General features: G+C 42.5%; 1 protein-coding gene across 1 annotated transcript in view; it reads left to right on the forward strand.

Annotated features, from left to right (window-relative positions):
* LOC137518568 (collagen alpha-2(VI) chain-like) overlaps nt 1-23491 on the forward strand; it is a 131689-nt gene that overhangs the window by 101375 nt on the left and 6823 nt on the right. The window contains exons 13-17 of the mRNA XM_068236616.1: nt 5804-5839; nt 9533-9578; nt 20221-20373; nt 21610-22056; nt 22163-22201. Coding sequence (XP_068092717.1) covers nt 5804-5839; nt 9533-9578; nt 20221-20373; nt 21610-22056; nt 22163-22201 — 721 coding nt within the window. The remainder of the gene's footprint in view (nt 1-5803; nt 5840-9532; nt 9579-20220; nt 20374-21609; nt 22057-22162; nt 22202-23491) is intronic.

Genomic DNA, 23491 nt, shown 5'->3' on the forward strand with positions numbered 1-23491 from the left:
AATTTTTATGCCTAATAAAGTTTATCCTGTTGATGTCGCCATTTCTTTTGCAAATGAATCTATGTCTTATTCTGTTCGCACCTGTGCAGGCCTGTTGCCTGATGACAGTTGCTCCAGTGTTTCTGTCCTAGATGCCTTGCAGTCTGCTCCGCAGATCGCGGAAGTTTGCGATATGGAAGCGTCAGTTTCGCAACCTAAAGCGATCTTGGATCCGCAAATTTTGCGTTCTGACTCCTCGGATTCGACATTGTTAGCCGAATCTAAGAGTGAGACAGCGCTTCGGTTTTGTGAATCTGATGCTGAAGCTTCTTTGCCTTGTCCAGAGAAGCTTTCTCTGAACCTGCCCTGTACCATGAATGAAGGCATGATGTCCACTTGCATTGACATTTGCGAGTCTGATTCTGAAGAAAGTATTGACTCTCCACCCAGTACTCTGGATGAGTCAATATTGCCTTGTACAATATCTCCTGCCCTACCCCTAGAGGCTCGCCTAGGTATTGCTGCTATTTTTACCTGTCTTTCTGCAGTTTTGGAATTGCAAGCTAGTTTGACAACTACGCAGAGTTCTGGGTGCAGCGAGATTAAAGTTAGGGAGTTAGTGTGTGGTCCAGTGAATATTCCTGTACGTTCCACTAATGATGATGAAATTCAGTCTCAGTTTGTGGTGGAACCTTCCCTGGGACATCGGCCCTGTTCTCAAAATAAAGTTCCAGTTTTGCCCTGTAACATGGATAGTACAGAATCCTTCTTAGACAACTTGAAAAATGATGTTCCTGGGGTCTTGTTTGATGATCTAAAGGTCTCCGAGTTCCTCCCAAAGGGTGCAGAGCTTGTAGGAGATGTCTCCTGCCCCCCAGGTCCTTCTGAGGTGTTGCCCACTTCAGTAGGCATTGCTGCCTTGCTGACTACTTTTGCAGCTCTTGTGGAGCTTCATTCATGTGTAGTCAATGATGATATTACAGTTACAGAAAATTCTGAATTTGAGTCCGAGTCTTCTTTTGAAAGACCAGTACCTGTGACCTTTACTCGTGATGATTTTCTGCCCGGTTCTGGTTTTGGCCTTGTCGTGTCGGACTCTGAGGTTGGCAGTTCCCCGACATGTCCTGAGGTTTCTCCTGTATTAGTGCACCCCGATGTGCTCTGTGACCCAGAAAGCCCAAGTGTGCCTCGGTTACCAGCGTACTCAGATGCTTCCTCAGTGGAGACATGTTCTGATATAGCCTGCCTGCTTGCATGCCCAGAAGTGGCCCCCTGAAAGACCTGATCTTGATGGGTGTCCTGCTAATTTTGAGTCTGGAATGATCATAGGTTCCATAGGGGTTCTTGGTGGTTCTCCATGTGAGCCTGGTGAGCGTTCTGGCTTCTTGGGATCTCTGCGGAGCTTCAAGGCGTTCTGGGAGATTCCGGGAAAGGTTTTGCTTGGTGCCCTGAATACGATCAGCAATGACTTTGGTGTTGTAAGTGACACTTCGAACAGGTATTGCGGCAGGTTTGGTATTCTTGGACGCTCCTTGGAAGGTGGTGGGTATTGTCTGGAGGGTGTCGATGGCTTCTTTTCTGGTGTCCACAGTCCTGATGGGTGTTACGCTGAGACTTGTAGTGCTGATGGGCATGTTTCGGTGGCTTCTGCTTCTGATGAGGTCGGTTTCGGATGGACTGACTCTGGAATTGGGCCTTGTCGGGCTGTCCTGACCTTCATGAGTCTTCAGTTAGAGTTTTGTGATGATACCAGTTTTGAGGGATGTCTGGAATCCATCCCTAGAAGGGGGGGTACTGTGATGATCCGCTCAGCTGGCTGCACAGGCAGACAGCTGTTTGTCCATTCCTCTAGTCTGTGGGCTGCAGGTCTCTGGAACAGAGACCTGTCTTTCCATTGCAAGTTTCTGGTCTGTTCTCTTGCTGGGGAATTTGCATACATTCGTTATGCAAATCCCCTACCTGCCTTCTTTGATGACTGGCACTATAAGAGCTTTATGTTTCCCAGAATGCTTTGCTGGACATTTCCCTTCCATGCTCTGTTCCTGATGGACACTGCTGGAGTGTCAGCCATTGCTATCTAGTATAGTTAATTCCTGGGGGTTGCTTTAGGCTCCCCTGCTAGCCCAGTCAGGTTGTATTATCTGTATTGCCTGTTCTGTCTTGTCTTGCCTGTTTGCCATTGTCCTGTCCCTATGGTGGTTGACAGGAAATGGTTCTGATCTCTGTTTTTGGAGTATAGCTGGTGCAGCGGTTGCTACCAGCTATCTCTTCTGTTCTGTCTTCTGGGATCGCGCTAGCTACTTTTTGCTAGCGCTGGGGATCCTTCTGTTCTGTCTCCTGGGATCGCGCTAGCTACTTTTTGCTAGCGCTGGGGATCCTTCTGTTCTGTCTTGTTTGGATCGCACTGGCCTCTAGCGGTAGCGGCTGTGGATCCTTCTGATCTAGTTCCTGGAGTGTAAGCTGGAGCAGCGGTTGCTACCAGCTACCTCATCTGATCTGTCTTGTTTAGATCGCACTAGCCGCTAGCGTTAGCGGCTGTGGATCTTTCTGATCTGTGTTCCTGCTTGGATCACACTTGCTCTGGCGGAAGAGCGGTGGATCCTTTCTGCCTAGTTCCTGTTTTTCGTGTGTCTGTCTTGTCCGCTACGCTTGCTGCAGGCTCGGTGAGGTAACCGTTAAGCAAGCGCTCGCGTCCTCTGTTTCATGTTTGTCTGTTTATGGTTAGTTAGGCGTGCTTGTCTCTATTGTGCTTATCACGTGGAGATCGCGCATAACCGCGTGCACTGTTGCGAATGAGTGCGGTGTTCGCGGTTAGCTAGCGGTTGTTATTTTCCATATCTCCTTATTGTATTTGCTGTGCCTTTGCTACCCTCGTATTCTATTCTGTTCTGCCTTGTGTCACGTCTGGCGATCGCACCTCTCGCGATCGCGTTCCTATTTCGTATCTGCTGTTGTGTGTGCGCGGTCGCGGGGTGGCGACTGGATTGGCGCACACACATACAACCTATCCCTTTGCTCAATCTCATTCGCAATCGCCTCTCTTGCGATTGCGTTCTGCGCTTCGTACAATTCCTGTCTGGCACTTGTGGAGGTACAGAGGATTGGTTCCTCTGCACTCCCCAGCGCCATCTGCCAACAGGAATTTCCCTCTACAGGTGAGTAGCACCTTTTGCTGGGTGCCTGCAAATATACGCTTGTGGAGAATTTCCGCCGTGTCAGCGCACGCGTTGTGCTCTGATCACGGAGAAAGTTCCACAATCGTGACAGCTACAATCCGTTATTGGGTGACTGGGGTTCAAAGTCAGAAAAGGGGCAGAGCCACAAACAGCCAATCACATTTCTTTGCAGGATAAACTGCTTCCATTCACACATTTTGATGCCAGTAACCCAAAAGCTCATAAACTTGGTAATTGAGTGACTGTGTGTCCAGGTTACAAAAAAATGGACGAAGCCAACAAACTTTCACTGGGAAAATGTAAACTGCAGCCATTCTTACACTGCTAATGGCAGGGTTCTTAAACTTTGCACAGATGGTTACTGGGACACTCAGGGACGGATCAAGACCAAGTTGCGCCTGGGGCAAGGTCAGGTTTTGGCGGCTAAAGGTCAGGTTTTGGCGCCTAAACTGCCATTCATTTTGCTGCCTTTTTAAGAATTCAACAAACTGCGCCTGGGGCAAGATACCCGCTTGCCCCCCCCCCCCCCCCCTAGATCCGTCCCTGGGGACACTGGGATTAATATTTAGTAAAGTGGGTGGAGCCTAAAATAGTCAATCAAAATACATCTGTTGAATTTCAAGGGGAATATCTACATTGCTGCCATTCTTACACTGTTAATAGCAGTGGCCTCAACCTGGCACAGTCAGTCATTTGGGTGACTGAGCGCAAAATCAGAAAAGGGGGTGGAACCCCAAACAGCCAATCAGATGTGTTTAATTTTTATGGGAAAAGAGAATTATTAATGCAGATATATGCAGATTTACCCCTCTTGCTTTGAGAAAACATCCCTGCCTCTCCAGAGGGTGACCCAGTGTTTTGGGGTACCCAAAACAGGTGTGCTCACCGCACTCCTGAGGTGCAAATCAGAGCTGCACCACATGTACATATCACACTACACTGCCCCTACCGACTGCAGTTATTGCAGAGATCAGCAATGTCATCAGCCTTATCGTGTGTGTGTGTGTGTGTGTGTGTGTGTGTGTGTGTGTGTGTGTGTGTGTGTGTGTGTGTGTGTGTGTGTGTGTGTGTGTGTGTGTGTGTGTGTGTGCGCGCGTGCGCGCGTGTGCTTTATCCTTAAAGAGCAGTTCTTTTTTTCAATAAAAGAGCCATATACATATACTTACCAAGACTCGATACAATCACTATAAATAAAACATAGTAACATACTAAATGAAACATCCCAAGTTGCTGTGGCACCTTCAAAAGAGATGATCTGTGAAATTTTGATGAGATGTAAAGTTTTCTATAATATCCTCAGTAGAGGTTTTATTATAATCTGTCATCATTTTAAACTGTATGCTTGGCATCGCAGTTCTGCATGTATATGCTGGATTATATGAAATGTATAACATTTATAAGCATCCTCACTAAAGCTGTCATTCTGTGGAAACACCTTAACCAATTGCAGGCAATTTTTAGTGCACCCTCCAATCTAACCCTTCACTCCTCCATCATTCCTGATCCCCATATTTAACTACAGGTCTTCAGTCATGTGACTCCATCTTCAAGTGGATTCTCTCCAGTGCAGTACTGGGACTGCACTGATTCCCCCCAATTCCTTTGGCCACTTCCCCTCCAGGAAACAATGCAAGCACAGTTCAGTGGCAGGGCACAGCCATGTTCCCTCCACAACCTCCCACACCCAGAAACTTTTACACCAATCATTTTACTAGATAGCCACACCCCTCACCAATAGTAAGAACAGGAGGAGGAGGTTAGTGGTTGCAACAACTATGCCTTCCCTATTACATTGCAAAGGGAGCATGGGAAGGATATTTAGAATATTCAGGAAGGGGGGGAGGAGAGAGTTGTTGTAGATGGAGGGGAGGGGTCATTTATAGTGTTTGGTGGGTAAGAGGAAATAAAACCGATTTCTTTGAATGATCTTCAAGTGATGTATGAGTGAATTTCTTTTTTTCTTGCTTTCTACTTCCCGATGTTTTATGAAGAGTTTTCAGTTTATTAAAGGTAAACATTTACTCATTGTGACTGGTGAAAAGGAAAGTCTCTTTACCCCTGTTATTGGCAGGTTACAAGTAATATGTATTTGCCGATTTTAACAAAGACGTTAGGAAGTATATAAATATGAATGTGATAACAGCTTGACTGGGCAGCAGTTTGTAGACACCACCGCTGTAATGTATAGGATGGGGGACTGAATCTATCTGCAGGTCACACAATCACTATTGCTTCCCCTAATAAAGCTTGAAGCGAGGAAGGCAAGGGGCTTGATTCACAAAAGAGTGCTAACTGTTAGCACGGCCGGTTTTGCGCGAATCTTCGCATTGCAAACGATTTCGAGGGAAAATTCGCGTTTACGCACGAAAACGGTATTGTTTTGCTTGACAATTCGCGAACGCGCGCGCAATGCGAAAATTCGTGCGAAAATGGCCGTGCTAACAGTTAGCACTCTTTTGTAAATCAAGCCCAAGGTCTGCTTATAACCTCACGTCCTCTTTCCATAGTACAGATAGGAATACTTCAGTTAGTATAGTATGTAATGTACTCCATGAGGACAGTAGGATCATACTTTTAGGTCCAATCAAACTTCAATGTTTATTTAGAGGAAGTATGCTTGCATCATTGTGATATGTATTTATTTACAGGGTCCACCAGGAGAGCGGGGAGATCCAGGAATTACTGTAAGGTGTCTTAACTGATATACCGTAATAACTGTTTTCTTCTGTCATACACTTTAACCATGATGGATATTATAATTGTCTGTAGAGCAGACATGTTTTTCTATTAAAGTCCTACGTACATAAAGAGCTTTTCAACTTATTTTAAGGCAGGCATACATTCTACTACATTTTTAATAGATTAGATGCGGCACTTGATAAAAAATGTACTCCTAACAAAAAACTGTATGAAAAATCATCACATCGATCGATGTTCAGTTGTTGTGCTGATTAATTATTGATCGAGAAAGGCCATTCCTTGTGAGATCAGTTCAAAAGTTGCAGCTGCGGTGAAGAGAGGAATGTTAGGTGAGATTTCTGATCTAATGTTGATCTAATATTGAAAGTGGTAACAGGTAAGGTGGTAAATGATCAATATCAGGGGCTTTCCAATCACTTACCACATCTGGTATACTGTATGTCTGTCTTTCTCATCTGACTGTTCAGTGTATATAAGCTGTGTGTTTTCACATTTTAATATACAGGTACAAAGTCTGAAGAAGGCTTTTTAGCCGAAAGCTTGCTTTTTGTTTACCTCTAGGTTAGCCAACAAATGGTATCCTCCTGATTTAAAACTACTTGCTTTTACTGGTCATGTTGAAACTGCAATGCTGAGTAAAAGGAAAAGTATTAAACAGCAGACAATTTCTCATTACTAGGGCTGTCAGCCCATTTCTAGAATTCTAATTTTGCCCTCCACCATAGCATATTCAAGGACACTTGAAGTGAAAGGTGTATGGAGGCAGCCATATTTATTTCCTTTTAAACAATACCAGTTGCCTGGCATCCTTTTGATTGTTCTGGCTTCAGTAGTATTTTACTCACACACCTGAAGCAAGCATGGAGCAAATGCAGTCAGACTTAAGTCAAACATCTGATCTGCATGCTTGTTCAGGGTCTATGGCTAAAAGTATAAGAGGCAGAGGATAAACAAGACCACCTCCACCATTGCAGGGTCTTATGGAAGACAAAAAGACACAGGGAGACCGGGAGCCCGATCTGGTGTATTAGCACTAAGACACTAGAAGAAGTGATTAAGTAGATCGTAAGAGAAACAGAGGCGCCAGCAGGATAAAAGGTAATAAAAATTTTAAAATTTGCTGGGAGGCAGTGGTGGACTTACCTCCGGAAGGCAGACTCAAAATACTGTCTGAATTAAACAAATAAATGTATTATTGGTACCCCAAAAGATGCAACGCGTTTCGCAGGCACAGCCCGCTTCATCAGGCAATAAGATAGGGGACAAACTGTGGACAAAGACAAAAGACGTTGCTGTAGTGAGCCACATAAAATTAACAAAGTGTGTAGTATCATGCAAATTGTATGCAACATTTTCACAATATAAACACTGGATATAAGGTTGCACAATTACAACAAGGTTGACAGACCCTAGCATCATAAAATCCACAAAAAAGTCAGTGCATCTTGTAGCCTAAGGAATAATTCAATTTAGTGTAGGAGGCAAGAAAGTGCAGATTTTATGATGCTAGGGTCTGTCAACCTTGTTGTAATTGTGCAACCTTATATCCAGTGTTTATATTGTGAAAAAGTTGCATACAATTTGCATGATACTACACACTTTGTTAATTTTATGTGGCTCGCTACAGCAACGTCTTTTGTCTTTGTCCACAGTTTGTCCCCTATCTTATTGCCTGATGAAGCGGGCTGTGCCTGCGAAACGCGTTGCATCTTTTGGGGTACCAATAATACATTTATTTGTTTAATTCAGACAGTATTTTGAGTCTGCCTTCCGGAGGTAAGTCCACCACTGCCTTCCAATACATACTACACTATATTGGGCTCTCGGTGTCTCCTATTTATGATTAAGTAGATCGTTTATACTCACAAAATTGGGTCGCTGTGACAGCAACCACTCATCCAGCATGTGAGGAAGTACCATCCTCACTCGGCCTTGTATCCAATATGGAGGTTTTTGGTCGCAGCTCCTGGTAGAAAAAAGTGGCCAACTTGGAAGATTCCAAGTACACACTCCCCTATACAGGGGTTAGGGTAACTGGGAGTAGGTAGGAGGCGCCCGTAGGTATGGTGGTGTAAATGGCAGTTCATAAAAACAAGATATCGATGTTCTTACCTTAAAGGAGTCAAGGTAGTGGTTAAAAGCTTTTAAATGTTATTTTTTACTTTTTGATATGGCGCAATTGACAACGCGTTTCACGGCATAAGCTGCATCCTCAGGTCTGTAGGTGTGCCTGGGGTAAAGGAATAACTATCCAGGGCGCCATAGTTATTCCTTTACCCCAGGCACACCTACAGACCTGAGGAAGCAGCTTATGCCGTGAAACGCGTTGTCATTTGTGCCATATCAATAAAATGTAAAAGCTTTTAACCGCTACCTTGCATGTGAGATCAACTCCTTTAAGGTAGGAATATTGATATCTTGTTTTTCTGCATTGCCATTTACACCACAATACCTATGGGTGCAACCTACCTACTCCCAGTCACCTCCACCATATCCCTCTCACTTCTGGTCAAAACAAGACACAGAACATTTGTATTGCGCTTTTCTCCTGGCAGACTCAGAGCGCCAGAGCTGCAACTCTACAGCAATAGCAGTGGTAGGGAGTCTTGCACAAGGTCTCTTCACCTGTGCTTTCATGCATTCTGAGTTACTACAACAGATAAGATGAGTCCATAGTGCCTAAATGTGGCCTTTTAGGGATTTTCATCACTGGATAACTTGCTAGACTGGTCATTTCATGATATCATGGCTGATGTAATGGTAATAAACCTCACCTTCAAAATCTATTATGTGCAAGAGTTCATTTACAGTATTTCAGTAATTCTGTTATTCTAGTGAAACTAATACATGAAATAGGAACCCTTTTGGGTGTTCTGGATTAATTAGCTGATTAGAGTTTGTCACTTTCAGCATAGAATATTGAACCTTTTCACAATATTTTAATGTTCTGAGATTTTGATTTTGGGGTTTGCATAAGCTGTAAGCCATAATCATCAACATTATAACACATAAAGGCTTGAAATATCTCACTTTTCATGTAATGAGTCTATTTCATATACCGGTAATAGTTTAAGTTGAATTACTGAATTAAATGAACTTTTGCACGATATTCTAATTTTTCAAGTTTCCCCTGTATTACATACCATGGGCTTGATTCACAAAGCGGTGCTAACCTACTTAGCACATCTAAAGTCTTTAGACGCGCTAACCAGGGTGCTAAGTAAGTTAGCACCGGATTTCTCAATCAGATCGCGTGCTAACTTTGCGCGCGCAAAGTTTTACGCGCGCAAAGTTTTTATGCGCACTAAGTCCCATAGGGTTTAATGGGCACTTCGCACGGAGCGCCCTGCGCTCTGTGCAGTACGCGCGTAAAGTTTTGCACGTGTATAGTTTTATGCGCGAAAAGCTTGTTTAGACATGCTAAGGGGGTTTTCACAGGCGTGCTAACAGTTAGCACCGCTTTGTGAATCAAGCCCCATATCTGCTATTTTGTGCTACTACATACTGTATATTGTGTGCAGGAAACAGGTGGATGCCAACCCAGAGTATTGCTCAGCTAGTTAGCAGCTCACATGCTCAGCAGAGATACAATTATTAAAAGTGAATCCATCTCTGTCAAGAAAATAAGAAATATTGTTACATACCTTGTGTTATAAATTGTTTGTCTTTTCAAACAGGACTGTGAAATAATGAGTTATGTGGAAGAACTCTGTGGATGCTGTGGTATGTACAAAGCCAGCATTTCTTTAATGTCTCTATTATTCATCATAAAAGGAAGTATCATGGGACTCGTTCCCATCAAAATAGCATGGAAAATTATATAGAATTGCATGCATTTTTATTTTTTTTTCTATTCATTTGAATTTGAATTGAAGCACATGTATTTCCTCACTAAAATGTATATAGCAATGCATTTGCATTTAAATACAAAAGTACTGGTGGAATGGTTCAATGGGTTCAAATGTAAAGCTACATGCAGTTCCCTAAAGTTCTGCGACTCTATGTGATAGAAGAAAATGGTACAAATGTCCCTGGGGAAACAAAGTCTCTCCTCTTTCTGAAGGAAAATGCAGCACATGGCATAGGTAGCGTGAATGAATGACATACTATTAGTTACATAAAATAGGGACTGGAGGTTCTCTGTATTGTGTATTGATATAAGACTGACTTTTTCTGCAGCAGGTGTTTATGACATTATTGTCTGACATCTGTCAAGATTAACCACATGATTGTTTCTGGTGTGATTCAGACACTACTGCAGCCACAGTGTCGGACTGGGAAATGGAAAAACTGAGGAAATCCACGTGCTGGCCAAGCAGCAGTAACCCTGGGTTATCGGGTGCATGTCATTTCGGCACCGCTCAGTTCGGCACGGTGAGAGCCGAATGACGGCTTTCACCACTGCCGCAAAATACCGAGGCGGCATTAAATACTATTCCCCTCTGAGTTGTCGCAACTCGGAGGGAGATGTAATTCGGGGTCTGGCAGCCGCCCCGAATTGCCGATACGCGCAGCATAACATTGCTGCTATGGGGCGCCCAGTTTCGGCCCTCGGCTCTGAGAGCCGAGCGCCGAAATAAGCTGATCCAGTGTTATCACTCCCAATAGAAACCTGCAGCAAGTTTTCACTGCAAGCAGCAACACCTGATTACTGCTGCTTAGCCAGCAAGTGGATTTCCTCAGCTTTACCACCTCCCAGTCCAACACTGTGCTGCCGCATAGACCTACAGGGCTGACAGGCAACTGGTATTGTTTAAAAGGAAATAAATAAATATGGCAGCCTTCATATTCTTTTCACTTCCGTTGTCCATATGATGAAAAACAATCCCCCCTTCCAACAAAAAAAAATAGTAGTTCAGTTAGAGCAGTTATAGTGTATTGTAGATTATATTTCAGCTAGCATGCACATTAAAAAGGACTACTGTAGGGGGCCAGGGTAAAAAGAGCTGAACTTACCTGGGGCTTCTAATGGTCCCCCGCAGATGTCCTGTGCCCACGCAGCCACTCACCGATGCTCCTGTCACCACCTCTGGTTCACTTCTGGAATTTCTGACTTTAAAGTCGAAAAAACCACTTCGCCTGTGCGGCCATGTCCTCGTTCCCGCTGACGTCACCAAGAGCCTACTAAGCAGGCACAGACTGCATTGGACCTGTGCAATACACTCCTGGTGACATCAGCAGGAACGAGGCTGAGGCTATGCAGGTGCAGTGGTTTTCCGACTTTAAAATTAGAAATTCCAAAAGTGAACCGGAGGCAGGGACCGGAGCATCGGCGAGTGGCTGCGTGGGCACAGGACATCTGCGGGAGACCCTTAGAAGACCCAGGTAAGTTCAACTCTTTTTCCCCGACCCCCTACAGTACTCCTTTAACTATCTGCCGACCGCCCCACGCCAATGGGCGTGGCCGCAGCGGCAGCCCCAGGACCGCCTAACACCAACTGGCGTCAAGTCCTGGGGCTCTGTTTTGCAGGAGATCGTGTGCAGGCTGCTCTGAGGGGAGACTGTTAGACGGCGAAACCGCCGTCTTTACATATAGTACAGCGCTGCGATCAGCAGCAGCGCTGTACTGGGGACACCCGTGTGACACGGGACAAGAGGGCGATCGGCTCTCATAGGCAGAAGCCTATGACAGCCGATCGCTGTGATTGGCCGGCTGCAGGGAGGGGAAAAAATAATTTAAAAAACAGCATTTTTTATTAAAAAATAAATAACAATAATATTTGTTTAAAAAAAAAATAAACACAATGGGGGCGATCAGACCCCACCAACAGAGAGCTCGGTTGGTGCAGGGAAAAGGGGGGGGGGGAATCACTCGTGTGCTGTGTTGTGCGGCCCTGCAGCTTGGCCTTAAAGCTGCAGTGGCCATTTCAGCAAAAAAAGGCCTGGTCTTTAGGGGGGGTTTAACAATGCAGTCCTCAAGAGGTTAATGCAATTGCCTGTAGATTGGAATTGGGGTAGTCAAAGGCACTTCCTGACTACTAATTGGATTAGATAAGTACTGAGCTACAAATAAATTAAATGAAATTTGCACACAAGCCAGAATTATAAGCATTTTAATTAGATATCTGGCCCATACCAAACACTGCTATTTACACAGGAGGCATAAACTTTAACCACTGAGGGGTGGCCCAGAGCAATTTTCACATTTCAGAGCTCCTCCTCTCATTCGCCAATAATTTTATCACTACTTATCACAACAAAATGAACTATATCTTGTCTTGTTTTTTTTCAACACCAATTAGGCTTTCTTTGGGTGGTACGTTTTGCTAAGAATTGTTTTGTTTTAAATGCATTTTAATGGGAATAATAAGAAAAAAATTGAAAAAAAAACATTATTTCTCAGTTTTCAGCCATTATGGTTTTAAAATAAAACGTGCTACTGTGGATAAAACTCACACAATTTCTTTGCCTATTTGTCTCAGTTATTACAAAGTTTAAAGTATGTCCCTAGTGTATGACGACAATATTGTATTTGGAAATACAATATCTAGAGCTAATGTTGTTCTTGTGATCTATTTTTGTGTGTGTGTGTGTGTGTGTGTGTCCCACAGACACTTGTGTTGCATATACAGCCCTGTCAGTCAGTCGCAGCTGCTGGACCTTGGCCCCTTGGTAATTCCTACTATGCCACTGCCAGGCCCAGCACATTCAGTGACTACCTGTGTGTGTGACAGCTGCACATTTGTAATACCAATCACTGCATACCCACCTGTTCAGTGGACCTATCTACCTATGTGAGCGCACGCAGTGTTATATACCAGTCAGTCGCTGCACCTGTTCACGGTACCTGTGTGTGTGACAGCTGCACATTTGTAATACCAATCCCTGCATACCTGTTTAGTAGTGCACCACCTACCTACGTGAGTGCACGCAGTGTTATATACCACCAGTCACTGCACCTGTTCACGGTACCTGTGTGTGTGAGACAGCTGCACATTTGTAATACCAATCACTGCATACCTACCTGTTCAGTGCACCTACCTACCTACGTGAGTGCACGCAGTGTTATATACCACCGGTCACTGCACCTGTTCATGGTACCTGTGTGTGTGTGACAGCTGCACATTGCATTGATACCAGTCAATGCATACCTGTTCACTGCACCTGTGTGACTGCACATTGTATTAGTCAAGTCAGTGCATACCTTTCACATTATCCCCCCCAATATGGGCAAAACAGGCAGAGGCAGGCCACCCGGCAGGTCTGTTTCGAGGTCGTGCTGTTGTGATTTTGTGCGGCCCTGGATCAAAGTACAGTGTTCAGAAGGTGTGTGCCATCAACCCCCAAGATTGTCAGGACGTAGTTGACTATTTAACACAAAACACCTCATCTTCCTCAGCTTCCGCACGGAAGCGTGACATATCTTCCTCCTCCTGCTCTGATTCTGTGCTGTAATATGTACGAACAGAGGCGCCAAGCAGAGTAAAACAATGTTCTAAAAACGATAAAAAGAGGGAAGTCGAGGTGGACTTACCTCCCTCTGGTAGTGGGCATATACTCAAATGCAGAGTAAAAATATATATACAATTTATTCACCACTCCATAAAATCGCAACGCGTTTCGCGGTCAACAGTCCCGCTTCATCAGGCAGTATAGGAGCATAAAAAACTGGTTCAGGACCATAAAGCATGTGAGCGCTCACACGCTTTATGGTCCTGAACCAGTTTTTTATGCTCCTATACTGCCTGATGAAGCGGGACTGTTGACCGCGAAACGCGGTGCGATTTTATGGAGTGGTGAATAAATTGTATATATATTTTTACTCTGCATTTGAGTATATGTCCACTACCAGAGGGAGGTAAGTCCACCTCGACTTCCCTCTTTTTATCGTTTTTAGAACATTGTTTTACTCTGCTTGGCGCCTCTGTTCGTACATATTACAGCACTATTAAGTCCACCCCTGGTGGAGGGGTTCTTTCCCCATTTTTCTATCTACAGAGAGCGACTTTTATACCTGAGTGGGGTCAGGTACTGATACTCCCCACCTGCCTGTCAAGTGGTTGCCTGATGGTAACCCACCTTTGTGAGTATAAGAACCTTTGACATTATTTTATATATTGAGCTTACCAGACAATATTGCACTATTGGGCTCTCGGTGTCCTCTGTTTTGTTTTTACAAGTTCTTTCTGCTCTGATTCTGGCACCCCACTTAACACTCAGTCGGCCGCCACCACCAAAGTGCCATCACCCCAGGGCTCAGCGGTGTGGACATTTTTTTTGTGTGTCTGCCTCAGATGAGAGCAATGCCATCTGTACTCTGTGCCACCGAAAATTGAGCCGTGGAAAGACCAAGACCTGCGTAGGGACAACTTCTTTACGACGGCACATGATGACAAAGCACAAACTGCAATGGGATAATTCTCCTGAAAGCAGCACACAAAAGCAAAGCCACACACCGCAGTGGAAGATACCAGGCCGCAATTATTATCGTCAAGTGCAGAGCTTACCAGCAAGATGTAAGTGTATAGGGCCGTGGGGTTCAGTGATCCTACCGGTTCCGCCTAAGCTGCCTCAGCTTAGACAGAACCGGTAGGATCGCTGAACCCCATGGCCCTATACACTTAAATCTTGCTGGTAAGCTCTGCACCTGACGATATTCTTTAGGTGGACTAATTTTTTATCTTATACCTTGCGCCTTTACTTCTCTGATCTATACACTGTATTGGTGGCAATACCTGTTCAATATGCTTCTTAAGGTTGTGGATCCTTCTGCTTTACTATAGCTCATTTCTATATATTGGTGTGATGCTGTCCCCTAGGGGGGCTCTTATTATTATGCACTGACACTTTAATCACATTTTAGACAGCACTCTTTGCACAGCACTCAATTTAACATTGTTTACAGGGTTTCAGATTGATGAATTTTTGCACTAGCACTTTTTTGCATAATTGCACAGTTTGCTTGGACTAGCGCATATCCATTGTCCATCTTTTGTCTTTCTATTGTTAACATGAATTTTACAGATTCATGATCAGCAGCATTTCTTGATCCAGTGTCCCACTATTAGAACGTCATTATTTAGCTACAGCTGGTGGGAGACACATACTTGGAACAACATGCTGCTGATTATGAAACAATAGGAGCCCAGCTAGTGTTATTGATATTATCAGTATCATATATTGACCATGTGGATTATTAGGGGCCTGGGGGATCATAGTGTTTTTAATTGTTTTTAATCATGTGTTGTTGCTAATAAAGAACCCTTTTTTGAGATACTACTGTAGTTGTGGATATTTGATTATTGGAATATTATATAGAGGGACTACTTTTCTTTGTTTTTGTCGCCTCCCCATTGAAGTCTATTGCAGTTCACGAAAGTTCGCTCAAAGTTCGCATTAGAGGTTCGCGAACCAAAAATCGGAGGTTCGAGCCATCTCTATTAGACACTACAGCAAACAAAGAGATCAGCAGGACAGCCAGGCGACTGATATTGTTTAAAAGGAAATATATTTCACATCCTCCATATAACTCTCAGTTCAGGTGTACTTTAATTCCCTCTCCTGCTATCTAATCACTGGAAAACTCATACTGTCCTTGTAATACATTTATGATATATTGCTCTTTTTAGATCTGTATTAATATGTTTATAGCATGCATCCCTTTATTAATGACCGCTTTGGCAAATTACCTCTTATCAGTGGCATACCTAGGGAGTTTGTCAGACGGTTATTTACAGACACCCCAGACCCCCTTCTCCCCAATTGATGGGACGGTGTAAGGGTTTGGACACTGAGCACGTCGCTGCAAATTTTGGGGGAAAAGGAGTCAACAAGATGTTCACGGAGCTAACCGTTATGAAACTCTGTACTCTGTAAAGTGCTGCAGAAGATGTCAGTGCTATTTAAATACACAATAATAATATGGTAGGACATTAGACTATGACTATGGTAGGATTAGACTGTGAGCTCCTCTGAGGACAGTCAGCAAAGGGGGACATGCGAAAGAGAAGAATGCATAGGAGGAGGGGGGGGGGGGGTAAAGAGGTAGAAGCAAAAGACAGAGAGCCTGATGGGAGAGGAGAAATGTCAGGAAGACCTCTCAACAGGACTGCAGACATCACCAGTACTGTTTGGTAGGGACATGCTGTTAAAAGAAGCCACTGAAATCTGAAAACAGGGAAATGGTCATGGAGGAAGACAATAGGGTGGGAGAGGGAGCTGGGAAAAGAGATAAAATTACCTGCAATCAAGCTAATCTAAATTGCCTGGAGCTTGCGTCTCTGCTCACTACAGAAGTCGGCTGTCAGCACCTGTATCACTGGCTTCTGCAACAGCAGACTGCCCTGCATTATTGATTAGGATAAATAATCAATAGTCTGGGTCCCTCGGGTATTACAGCAGCCAGTGCACATGGCTACTAATGACAGGCAACTTCTGAAGCAATAAACGCATACTTCCACCTTTCCCTGCTAATTTCCCAGCTGCAGCACAGCAATCATTCTCTCTACTCATCTGCTGCTCTGCACATTCACTCACTGCAGGCTGTGTGTAGAGAGCGAGAAGACACATTGCCCATGGGTCAGAAAGGGGGAGGGGTGCTACATCTACTGCAGGAAGTAGTGCAGTCCTCTGCACTACCTGCTGCTATTTTCCCGACTGTTGCCAAACTTTGAAAAAAGGTCCAAGGTGGAAGAACACAGTGACTGGGCACCACAGCGGCACCCCTAGCCATGGCTACGCCCGGTGCTGTGAGCACCTGCAGCCTTATGGTAGGTATGCTACTGCCTCCTATAATAGGTAACATTAATCTCAAATACCCCTTCAAGGACCACTTTCATAAAAAAAAATCACAAAAGAACACATACTGTATAAGATGTACATTCCTCTCAGCATAAAATGCACTACTGTATACTTTTCTCTTTGTCACTGTCACTTACAGTAGGTAGTAAAAATCTGAGAGATCTGACAGGTTTTGGCCTAGTCCATCTCCTCTTTGGATATTCTTAGTATTTCCTTTAATCTTTACAATAGCCCTCCCTGGAACACATCTATACAAAGATGCCAGCACCGAGAACGTATGGGACCCATTGGTAGAGACTAGACTGTAAGCTACTTTGAGGGACAGTTAGTGACAAGATATATATATATATATATATATATATATATATATATATATATATATATATATATATATATATATATATATATATACTGTACAGCGTTGCATAATATATTGGTGCTATATAAATACTAAATAATAATAATAATAATAATTCTCCTCCACCCAGGGATTCCATCTCTGTGGTGTGGTGTCATGTGATACTGCATCTTAGAGACAAAACACCTGGGAGGAGGAAGATGGGTCAGTGCAGCCTGGAGAGATGAATTACTTAACCCCCTATACGGGGGAGGGGGGTCATTTGGCTATCGATATTGGGGTGGGGGTCATCTGGTTACTTATACTGGGTGAATCTGGCTACCTATACTGGTGGGTTATCTGGCTACCTATATTAAGAGGGGACATTTTGCAACCTAAACTGGGAAGATATTTGGCTACCAATACTGAGAGGGGGTCATCTTGCTACCTACACTGAGGTGACATTTAGTTACCTATACTGTGGTCTTCTCTCTCTGGCTACCTATTCTGGGAGTGCCAAATTTGTTATTTGTGGGCCTCATGATTGCTAATGTGATAAGTTGAGCCCTCATGTTCGCTGTATTTGTCATTTGAGGACTTCATACAGTAATTGCTGCATTTGCCATCTGGCGGTCTCATGATTGCTGAAATTATCATTCTGAGGCATTATGATCACTGTATTTGTCATTGGGAGGCCTCATGATGGTATCTTCCTATTGTTGGTAATACCTGCATGCCATAGGTAATTTCTGCCTGATTTATGTCAGAGAACCAGGCATGAGTTTTCCATTAAGTGTGGTAAGTGGGCATACTTTATTATTTTTTTCAGTCATTGAGCAGTTGACACCTTGTGAAGTAATTGGTGGTACTTGAAAAGTTTTATGCTAGGAATACACGGTTCGTTTCTGCCCCTCGATTCACTGCTCGATCGTTTTTGAAGCTCGATTCTGCAGTTGATTCTCTTATCTTCCGCTCATTTTTCTTAACTTTTTCTATTCACTTCTATGAGAAATCAAGCGGCAAAACGATCGAACAGGAGATGGAACATGTTGGAAATGATCTATCAAGCCATCTATCTGCGGCAGAAACGAACCGTGTATTCCCAGCATTATATACGTGGTACAATCTGTGAAAAGGTTGAAAAGCCCTGCTTTAAAGCATATCTATGTGCTAGGAGTGCTCCTCCTTTGTGTATAAATGCCTTTTAACATTCCTTGATGCTTTTAACTAACTATAAATACTTATTTCGGTTTATTTATTCAAGATTTTTTTTTTAACCCCAAAACTTATTATATGTATTATGACAATTTCAAGTACCACCAGAGCCCAGCTAAAGTATGTCACGGGGTATGCGTTCAGAACCAACGTTTTAGATCTATTTGTGGAAGCTGGCACAGTAACCAATGCGTGTACTGTTCCCTAAGCTATAAAAACATGCAGGATGATTCATGTATGTGTGATTCACACAGGCAAAGTTCCTTGCCAGACTGATGACTGTACTATTTTCTATTCCACCTTTGCTGCTTCCTGTCTGGTCATCTGACAATGAATTAGTAGAATTGGTTTAAAATGGCACACATTAATCATTGATGAATATAGGAAGCTGAAAAACTGGAAAATAAAAGAGTTATGTGGCTAAATCACAAATCCTAACTAAACGGATTCACCTACAGTATCACTCAGCACACAGCCAAAATAGCCAAACCTCTGGCAACAAAAGTGAGTACACCCGTAAGCGGAAAATGACAAAATTGTGCCCAACGTATCAATATTTTGCCCAACGTATCAATATTTTGGGAGCCCACCATTATTTGCCAGCACTGCCTTAATGCTCTTGGGCGTGGAGTTCTTTAGAGTGTCACAGGTGCTCATTAGGATTTTTATAGCTCCAATACAATATAGGATAATTACGGTAACTTATTTAGAGGGTTTAATTCAATAATAAGTTACTTCTTCCAAAGTCAGTTGCATGGGTTAAAAACCACTGTTAGCCAAAATATAGATTGTAACAGTTACCCCTACTGAAATAATTAGAACAATGAGGCAGGGAACACACTTGACTTTCAGTTTTCCGCGCGCATTTTTCTGCATACTTTTTCTGCACACCAAGTGTGTTTCCATGCAGGAAAACGTGCGCGTTTTTTCACAGCAACTGATGTAATTGATAGAGAAAACTGCCAAAACGTGCAGAGTCATTATGCAGAATGTCAGTTTTTTTTCTGCGTACGAACAACACAGTAAGTGTGAACTAGCACATTGATTAACATGAGTTCTCAGTTTTCCTGTGCAGAAAACGCGCATGAAAACAGTCAAGTGTGTTCCCTGCCTTAGAATCTTTATTGTTATTTTAAAAAAAGTATTTTTGTGATAATGTAAAAAAAAAAAAAAAATACAAAGATTACATTTAACAAGGTTATAATAAAAATGGCAACTGCTAGAATATCTGCTAACATATTTGTACTCACTCTTGTTGCCAGTGCTCCCATTGACGTGTATAAAAATCGCAGCAAAATCACTGTGATCGCGATTTTGTCCTGACTCTTACACCGGTTTTTATGCAAGTCAATGGGAGCATTTTTTTAAAAATGCAAACACAGCGCTGACAATCAGCAAAATGTTCTGCAGTGTGTCTCAGGCCTTAATGTGTGTTGAGTTATTTTGATGGGACAGAAAATTTACACTGTAAATTTGTACACAGTTTTGCAAAAGGACTGAGGAACCACGAAAATATGGATTGGGAACTCCGCTAATAAACGTTTGTTCCTTGATTCATCTTTCATTACAACAAATGATGAATAACGAACGATGGCTAAAACGATTCCTCAAAATTTTCATTAAAGTCTATTGAAAAAGTAAAATGATTGTTCACGATATGATCTGTTATGATGGTTGTTTAAAACAAACAATTGTTGTGGTTTGTCTGCAGTCTTTAAATATCATTGAATGCATTTTCAATAAATGATGTTGTGCGATGCCGTGCAAAAAATAATTTGTCAGCCAAAATTACACAAAAGTTTGCCATGCTTATAGACCTTTAATGAATAGATACTAGCTCACTTAATAGAAAGATTTGAGATTTAAACTCTATTCTTCTACGTCATAGGTGGTGTGCTTATTAAAGTATTGACGAAAATGTAAGAAATGTACTGACTTTTGTTAGACACTGTACGTGTATTGGAATCATGTATTTAGTGATTTGACAAAAATGATGGTATTGTTTTAAATATGCAATAAACACCAATTCAATTTTCTTTCTTACTTTATCTTAATTTGTTATCTTCTCTGCAGACTGCTACAAATCCTGTGTGCCGACTGATGTAGTGTTTGTGATGGACAGCTCAGCAAGTGTTGGCAAAACGAATTTTAGTCTTATAAAAAATTTTGTGATTAATATTGCCAACAGGATTGGAAAAATGGGCAGAAATGCATCTGACTTAACAGGTAGATATTATGAATATCTTTGGCTTTTATCCCTCTATATTGCTCACTCTGAAGAGTCTTGTCCCTGGAGACTGTTCAAGCTAAGCAGGGAGCTGGGGCAACGCTGGGGCTGTGGGTGGTGCTTTTATGCCCCCTAACTCCACTACTCTCTCCTATTCTCCTCCTAGTGTAGAGGTTGGAGGGAATCTGGCATATTTTCCTGATTCTTTGGAAGCTCCTTTCCGCCATTTCAGCTGTCATTTATATCCCCCTTAGTTAATGCTTCTCATATGATATCACTTAGAAAGCCCCCCCCAAAAAAGGGATGGGTGTGACAGTGTTGAAGGTACAACTTCCTACTTTGTCCACCATATTGTCACACCTGAGTGACTCGCCCACAGATAGAATTCAGAGAGGAGAGGAAATGTTTAGAGCTGTGTTTAAATGACTTTGTATATTTGGGGCATAAAAAGAGGTATTTTGTCCAATACTTCTTCTATACAATATATATACATTAATTCACTTCGCTTTAGTTGGGATTTAAAGAGACACCACATTGACAAACCATGGACCCCAAATTTTCTGAAAAAGATCCTGATGGTTAGACAAGTTATACGTCCTGTTTCATTGTATCCAGGTGCCACTGTAACTCTCTGTTTTTTTCAGTTTCCTTTCTTCTTTTTTTCTTTCCTTTCTTTACTGTACTACTCCCCCCCCCCCCCCCCCTTTCTTTTTATTTTCCTTCTTCTTTATTCACCAATCTCACAATAAGGATTGTTATACCCTTTTGGTACATACTTACATGTGGTGTAAGCTTTTAAGCTAGTTTTATTCGTTTTATATACCCCAATGGCTCGAACTTGGGCAAGTTATTGTCGTAAGTAATTTGCTAGGGCTCTAGTCAGCATGAGCTCAGTCAAACTAGTCTGTCATCTTTGTTATTTGTTAGCTTGTGACAAATTTCTCTGTGTTGGGTTTTATATACTGCTATGATTTTTATGTCTATAATGTCACATGCTTGTTTGATGCTACCTCCCCTTCTGCAAAATCTTTTTTATATTTTATGCCACAGTTTATATTTTAATATCTTTTCAATTAAATTTAAAGTTGAAAAGAATACACATTTATATATGTGATTAGTGTCTTCTGATTAATGATAGTTCATTCTAACAATATGTAACATAATTCCTGGGTTTGTGCACCTACATTATAACAATCTCCTTATCAAGTATCTATAATAAATTATTCTTATTGCAGGTTCTCGTCTTGGTGTGGTACAGTATAGTCATCAAGAATCAATCCAAGCAATCAGGCTGGATGATCCTAGTATAATCTCAAAGGCTTCATTTATTTCTAAGGTGAAGAACATGGAGTGGATGGCTGGTGGCACTTGGACTCCTTCAGCTTTGAAGTACACCTATGAGCAGCTCATCCTTCCAAACCAAAGGGCTGTGAGCAAAGTGATCGCAATTGTAATTACAGATGGACATTATGATCCTAAAGACTTAAACAAGCTGGAGTCACTGTGTAAAGGGGTAGAAGTTTATGCCATCGGTATTGGAGACACATTCAACAACAGAGCAGAAAAAAAAGAGCTTGAAAAGATAGCCTGTAATATCAATCACAGAGTGAAGAATGTAAGCATGTATGCAGAACTAGCTGCAGAGGAATTTCTAGAAGACATAGAAGCAGTGTTATGCCCAGGTCAGGCTCTCAATATCTGCTGCCTTGGTTATTACAATAACCATTCATTTATATATTGTTCACGTGTAAAAAAAAAATTAAAAATATACATTTATTTTCTTGACAGAACCAGAAATTATCTGTCCAGACCAGATATGCAAACAGGGTAAGTAATGACGTTCCCATTCTGCTATTAACACACACGCAAGACCTACTTATAACTTTTATTGATAACAAAGTAAGTCTGAAGCGAAAAAAAATCTGATACTTACCTATGGAGAGGGAAGATTCTATTGAGCCTTCCCTGTCCCCTCTGGGTCCCCTTGTTCCAGTGTTGACACCCCCGTTCCATGTATTCAACCAACTGGTCGAATACGCCTTCAGGGGCCCTCAATAGGCTTAGGTAGGAGTCATGTACCCAAGTACTCGCTCATGCCACCCATCTTTGGGACCACTCAGGCTCCTGAAGCCTGCCGAGGGCTCCTGGAGGCAGCATAACTTAACTGGGGGACAGCACTGGATGAGGGGGACCGAGAGAGTTCAAATCTTGGCTCTGCCTGTTCAGTAAGCTGCACCTATTCAGTAAGGAGTTTCTTGGGTAAGTCTCCCTAACACTGCTTCTGCCTACTGAGTGCTCTCTAGTGGCTGCCTCGCAAGCGCTTTGAGTCTGACAGGAGAAAGGCGCTGTACAAAAACTGGAATTATTATTATTATTGTTATTATCATCAGGCTTTTGATAAATTTAAGGGGACAATTCTGGGATGCATAAAATAGGAAATAAAAACATGAGATATTAGTATGCTGCTGTCTGTGTATAAATAATTAGTGAAGTCAAATCAGCAGACATTATACAGTTGTGGGCACTACCTTAAAGAGAACCCGAGGTGAGAGGGATATGGAGGCTGCCATATTTATTTCCTTTTTAACAATACCACTTGCCTGGCTATCCTCCTGATCCTTTGTCTCTAATTAAACTTTAAAGGATACCCTAACTGAAATGTGACATAATGAGATAGACATGTGTATGTACAGTGCCTAGCACACAGATAACTATGCTGTGTTCCTTTTTTTATTTTTCTGCCTGAAAGAGTTAAATATAAGGTATGCAAGTGGCTGACTCAGTCCTGACTCAGACAGGAAGTGACCACAGTGTGACCCTCCCTGATAAGAAATTCCAACTATAAAACACTTTCCTAGCAGAAAATGGCTTCTGAGAGCAAGAAAGAGGTAAAAAAAAGGGGAATTTCTTATCAGTGAGGGTCACACTGTAGTCACTTCCTGTCTGAGTCAGGACTGAGTCAGCCACTCACATACCTGATATTTAACTCTTTCAGGCAGAGAAAGAAAAAAAGGAACACAGCATAGTTATCTGTGTGCTAGGCACTGTACATACACATGTCTATCTCATTATGTCATATTTCAGTTGGGGTATCCTTTAAGCCATAGACCCTGAACA

Source organism: Hyperolius riggenbachi, chromosome 5 (genome assembly GCF_040937935.1).
Source record: "Hyperolius riggenbachi isolate aHypRig1 chromosome 5, aHypRig1.pri, whole genome shotgun sequence".
Taxonomy (NCBI): Eukaryota; Metazoa; Chordata; class Amphibia; order Anura; family Hyperoliidae; genus Hyperolius; species Hyperolius riggenbachi.